At 42.7% G+C, this 6,595-nt stretch overlaps 1 protein-coding gene across 3 annotated transcripts in view; it reads right to left on the minus strand.

The window, feature by feature from the left end:
• SH3BGRL2 (SH3 domain binding glutamate rich protein like 2) overlaps positions 1 to 6,595 on the minus strand; it is an 83,011-nt gene that overhangs the window by 45,153 nt on the left and 31,263 nt on the right. For all 3 annotated transcript variants that reach the window (XM_019520442.1, XM_019520444.1, XM_019520443.1), the window contains exon 2: positions 159 to 344. In XM_019520442.1, the coding sequence (XP_019375987.1) occupies positions 159 to 344 (186 nt within the window). The remainder of the gene's footprint in view (positions 1 to 158; positions 345 to 6,595) is intronic.

Raw genomic sequence — 6,595 nt, forward strand, 5'->3', positions numbered from 1 at the left:
TAAATATTTATAGGGACTTCCACTACACAGACATTAATCAGAGCTCTCTCAAGCCAAGGTATCTCAGATAGTACTTCCTGATATATAATGGCAAATGTAATTTAAAAAAAAAATTCAACATTAATAATGTATTCAGTCAAGACCATGAAACCACTTACTCCACAGTACTGATCATCACTAAAGATCTGGGGTGGCAACGGATTGCCCTGTGAAGGCAGTCTGTCCTGTGGGATATTCTTATACATCCATTGTCTTTGTTCCTCCGACATTGTGATATCCACCTCTTCAAACTCTATCCTGTTGGCTTCCAGAAATCGCACCACATCTTGCTGCCTCTTCTTTATCTAAGAGAAATCAAAACCAATGCATCAGAGCTTGTCCATCATCACTATGACAGTGTTACAACCCTGAGGGTACTTGTGTATATTTTTTCTACTCAAAGCTCAGGAAGAATGTCAAATATTTCTAAGCTAAAATTTTATATCTTAAACACATGTGGTTTCTCTATTTATATGTTCCTGGAAGACCGACCAGACCTGTGTTATCGAATGCTTGGTGTCCACACATAATACTGAACCAGTTCACAATAAAACAGTTCAAAACAGTACTTGATTTTTCTGGGTACACTTCTGAATCATCTCAGAAAAATTTAAACTGATTTAACAGGGTTGTATGTCTGTCTGCTTCAGGTTTAAACCACATTTAAACAGTTCTGAGAATTGTGTGTATCCATGTCCTCAGTAAAGACAAAGGATGGACTCTTTGGGGTTATAAGACAGCATCAGGCTTGTTCATTTAGCCAGTATCTGCTCTGCTTTACAACCAGCTCCATATTTTAGTCCCAGCACTTCCCAAATCTAATAAAGCAGATTCCCTCTGAAAGAGATATAGCATTTCATGCTGGGCTCAAAATATTGTCAGACTGTATCTCCAAGCTGTATTATATTTATAACTAACAGTTTTACAGTATTTTTATGCAGCAACATCATCCTGTTGCAGATTGCTTTAGATTATAAGTGAATGAACACTGCTTATAGGTATCATAGGATCCAAATACTATTTAAAAACCAGGGTTTGGAGAGCTGGTTTGTTCATCTTTTGGGCACATAGTCTATGGTTGTTTTGGTCATTCAGTTCTACACCTTAGGTCTGTTAGACACATTACAACAGTTATCTCAAGTGAAAAATCTGTGGGTTGCAGTGAAAATCCATATTTTCACTGCAACTTTCTGATGATAATTATTTCACCACTGATTTTCATCTCCTGCTTGAAACAGGACCATGCATATCTCAAGATGGAACCTAGTCCTATTGTCTGCAAAACCAAGTACAGTATCTCCAAAATATGTGAGTAGGCATGCTCTGCTGACTAACCGGCTCCTAGATGTGTATCACTTGCAATTGAAAAATCAGGTTGTCCAGTACATTTGTCTCTCCCAGCAGCATGTTCATTCTTATACATGGGCTGCATTGATTTTTATGCAATACATATTATCAACTAATCAATCACTCTTTCATGCCCAGCTTACCTTCTAAAATTGTGTTCAGATAATAAATCTAACATAAGCAAAAGTAGCTGAGTTACAGCATTACACCCATTTTCTACTGGCGCTAACATGAACATGACATGTTATACTAAAAAATAACAAAGAAGACTTGTATCATGAATACAGAAGTGAGAGACAATCCTTGTCTGCAGTCCCTTACAAAATAAGCTGAAGCACATAAACTCAAACTAAAGTGGTGACCAAAACATACTTTATACTGGCTGCTTTATTAAACATTTGTTGGCTATATAGGCGAGTTGTATAATATTATTACAGGGATATTTCTTCAGAATAGAGCACTTCTGAAGCTAATTGCTTCCTGTTCTCTAGTGTTGATGTTGACTATTGACTTCCACTAGTCTTGGAAACTGAGGACACGCTCTCCAACAATTGTAATTTAGATTTAGTCAGAACCCTAACTGGGGTACAGATCATGTAATTTAAAAATTCCCAGATCTCCAGCATTTCTACCATCCCCATTATTTCTTTATTTTCTAAAGTTAATTAAAATACATAAGGATTTAAGGGGAAAGAATTCTCACTCAAGCTTCCTACAAGCCTTGTAATGCTTCTCAAGATATCCACATGAGTTATCAACTGTGAATGTGCCAGCTGGATAAATTATAACATTTCAGTGTATGTTGTTTAAACAGCAAAGTATCTGTTTTTTTCCCTTCAAGATTTGATTCAAGTCTTCAAAAGTGAAGTGATTAGAAGTAGCATTAGTTTCATTAAAAATCCTACTAAATTATGTCTTGCTTCTAGGAGTTAATCTGAGAGCATCTGCCACTGCAAAAGCCAGTTGATGACTCACTGGGAAAACCCCAGGATCTTTGGCTTGGACCATTGCTGGATGAATCTGTCAGACTGCAGTATCTTGCCTGCAGTTCTGATTTGCATTTGAGTTACTGCTTTTCTGAGCTGCAGAAATATCTTGCGCTTAGCACAGGTCTCTAACTCCAGGCAATGGCAAGCCACCCACAGTCACTGCATCTGTTCTTCCTCCATCTTCCACTAAGCAAAGACAGCGTAACTCCATGAAGGGAGGAAAGAAGGAACACCTTATATATCTTTCTGGAGCTTCTCACTCCCACCCTTAATGTTATGATTCTGGGGCAGTCTATTTTTATTTTACTATTTCTGAATGCATATTAAAAAATCCTCCAACAGATCATCAAAATATGTATCCATCACAGTGGTGTTATAGAATTAGTGCTTGGGTCAAATCCTGCAGAAAAGACGGGGTGGTGTGGCGGGGAGGGCTGGCATGCAGCTCTGAGAATGGAGTACGGGTTGGGGGCTTTGGTTCTAAGAGCACAGTTTCTAAGGGGGGGGGGGGAAGCGGTGAAAGCAGGGAGGGGGCAGCAACCTCACTCATGACAGGACTTCTACAGTTCCAGCTGAGCTGCTGCTGCCTTGCCCGGCTGTTGCTCATAAAGCAGCAGTAGCCAGGAATTGTTTTAGAGTTCCCATCATGGCAATGCTGTCGGGGTGCGGACTGCATGGGGCTAGGGACAATTCTCGTGCCCTCCCATCTTGGCACCCAGAGCCAATGTTCTCTACCCCTCCCCTAATATGATCCTAATCTACCTTTGAATACAGTTAAGAAATGTCTATCACAATTGAATATGCTCTTATTCTTTATACCTCAATGCTTGCCTTATATTATCTACGTACTGATTTATTTTAGGACATCTGCATTTGCCTAGAAAGCCCCAGCCATGCCAGATCCAGGTGCGATGTTTGGAAGTGATTTTTCTACTAGGCTTACACAACAGCAGCAGCCCAGTGGACCATTCTGAGATGCAAAAAAACTGCTGGAACTGTCAGTTTGTGGTTGATAAACTGTTCACCTGGAAGATGGGGCTTCAGCACCAGGGAACTAGAATGTTCAGATTGTTTTTCTTGTTTTCATTTAACAAAACTTAAACAATTTGAATAAGCAAACGAGAAGACTTGGGAGTGAGAACACATTCAAATAACCTAGGCAAATTCTTCCAGGTTTGTTCTCCTGGTAGAAAAACTTATCCAACAGTATATACAGATATTTGCTCTCCCAGGAGAAACTCTCAGGAAATGATGTAACCCTGGTTATTCCCAGGCTTCTCCTGGAGAAGCCATTTTTAAACTTGGAAAAAAAGCCTGAACCTCTGGGGTGCAGGCAGAAGTGCAGCACCCAGCTATAACTCGGAACATTTTCTGCAAAGCATTCTGAGTTACAGTGTTACCCCAGACCAGACAGAAGTTCAGTGTTGGTTCCAGGGGGGAGGGGAATCTAGCTGTGGGCTGGGAACCTGCAGCCAGGTTCCCATTGCAACAGCCATGGCTATGTGCTAGTGCTCACTGTTTTCAGAATGGAAGGGGGGAAAGGCAGCAGAGGGAGCTCATTCTTGGGGCTCCCTAGCTGGTGCTGAAGGGTGGGGTGGGTGAATTGGAGCCCCCTCACCTCAGGAGCGGGCTCCAATACACTCCACCCTCCAGGGGGGCTGAGGAAAGTCCAGACTGAATGCCCTCCACTCCCTTTCCCTCCTCCCATTCTGAAAACAGCAACAGGCTGGGAGCTCCGCAGACACAACTTACAAAAGACGCTACATTTTGAAATGTCTTCATCTGATACCTCATGCAATGGAAGGTCAGATTCTCACCCAATCTGCCATTATTAAGCTGTCTGCAGTCATGCAGCTGTATTTGCTCACAGCTCTAAACTGCTTTCTGTGGCCAGATTGGGCAAAAACTTTCACTTCTGTCTGCACCCCTGTATAGTTTTCTGAATGTCTGTAGAAGGCCTTCGGATGGCAGACTGCCACTAGAAGGAATTCACAGATAAGAAAGAACCACTGTGACTTCCTGGATAACACAGGCAACAGGACATCCCTGAAATGATTCCTGTTTGAACTACAGCATAATCACTAGAAAAATATCAAGCCTTCATTTAAAATCTGTCAGTAATGGACAACCCACTACAAACCTAATAACTTGTTTCAGTGATTAACAAACTTCACTTAACTTGTGCTTTATTTCTTATCTGAATTTGTCTCACCTCAGCTTCCAGCTACTGGATCTTATTATCTTGTAACTCTTGGACTGAAGAACCAACTATTATCAGATTTCTGCTTCCCTACATTGATATTTATAGAATATGATTAAGTCATCCCTAAACTTTCTCTTGGTTTAACTAAATAGACTGGGTTTCAGGAGAAGGGATCTCTTATAATTTAGCAGCAATACAATAAAATAAAGAAGTACAAATTATCTACAACCTTGTGAAAATTGTTAGTTCTTATACATGTGCTGCATCGATTGTTATGCAGTGCATGTTATCAAGTAATTGGCCATTTTTTCATGCCCAGCCTATCTTCTAAAACTGTGGCAAGCTAATAAATATCACCTTACCAAAAGTAGCTGAGTTATTACATTACACCCATTTTCTGCTAGTCCTAAAGTCAACTTGACATGTCATATTACATTACAAAAAACTACAAAGAGGAACCATATCATGAATAGAAGTGAGAGACAAAAACCCTTGGCCACCATCTTTTACAAAGCCACTGTCTCTCACCATACCCAGAATAATTCAGCAATTCAACAAGAATTCCTCCTCTTTGGAGTTTCTTGTGGTTTCCAAGAGGGCTAGCCTACACTTTGCCTTTTCCCTCTTGTGTGTTTATGGATGTGTCTTTAAAGAGGAAGAGATGGATGTGTGGCCTGGCCCTTCTTACCTTCAGAAGAATGGATATCTTACTCTGACTTACGGATAGAGACCTACCAAATTCACAATTCGCAGATTACGTGAAATCTGACCAATGCTCACAAAATCCCTGAAGAAAAAAAAGAACTTACAGAAAAGAAAATGCTGGCTCTTCAGAGGAAGACGGCAGTCCTCAGCAAGCTGCGGCAGGCTAGCACAGGAGAGACTGCCCACTCAAAGTGCTGAGGGCAAGATTTCATAGATTTCGTAGACATTTGGGCTGGAAGGGACCCCGGACAATCATTGAGTCCAGCCCCCCGCCCCAGGAGCAGGAAGTCAGCAGCGATCATAGGATCCCAGCAAGATAAGCATCAAGGCATTCAAAGTAGGCACTTGAACCGCCTCAGGTGGCAATCTGTTCCAAACCTTGGGGGCTTGGACAGTCAAGAAGTTTTTTCTTATGTCCAGCCTGAACCGGTCACAGTGGAGTTTCTGACCGTTCAATCTTGTCATCCCTTGGGGGGCTCTGGTGAACAGTCACTCCCCCAGATCCTGATGAGCACCCCTGATAAGCTTATAGGTGGCCACCAGATCACCCCTGAGCCTGCGCTTTTCCAGGCTGAATAACCCCATTGCTCTCAGCCTCTCATCATAAGGTCTGTTTTCCCGACCTCTGATCATGCACGTGGCTCTCCTCTGCACACTCTCAAGCTTCTCCACATCCTTTTTGAATTGCAGAGCCCAAAACTGGATGCAGTACTCCAACTGCGGCCTCACCAAGGCCGAGTACAGCAGGAGAATGATGTCCCGGGATCTGCTTGAGAGCATCTATGGATGTAAGCCAGCGTTTTCCTCACTTTACTAGCCGCAGCATCACAATGAAGGCTCATGTTCATCTTGTGGTCAACCATGACCCCCAAGTCCCTTTCATCTGTAGTGCTGACCAGCGTAGCACTACCGAGTATATATGCATGGTGCAGGTTTTTCCTCCCAAGGTGGAGAACCTTGCATTTTTTGGTGTTGACCACCATCAGGTTCTTGTCTGCCCTTTTCATGAGTCTGTCCAGATCCACCTGGATCACCCTCCTGTCCTCGGGTGTGGATGCTTTACCCCAGAGTTTGGTGTCATCGGCAAACTTGGCCAGTCCGCTTCTGACACCAATGTCCACATCATTGATGTAGATGTTAAACAGTATAGGCCCTAGGACAGAGCCTTGTGGGACCCCACTGGTCACAGCACGCCAAGACGATTGGCTCCTGTCGATCACCCCCCTCTGGGTCCTACCACAGAGCCAGTTCCCCAGCCAGCGGATCGTGGTGACATCAAGGCCGCAGTTAGCCAGTTTAGCCAAGAGGTGAT

The sequence above is a fragment of the Gavialis gangeticus genome, unplaced genomic scaffold (genome assembly GCF_001723915.1).
Source record: "Gavialis gangeticus isolate Ggan-Ray unplaced genomic scaffold, GavGan_comp1, whole genome shotgun sequence".
NCBI lineage: Eukaryota > Metazoa > Chordata > Crocodylia > Gavialidae > Gavialis > Gavialis gangeticus.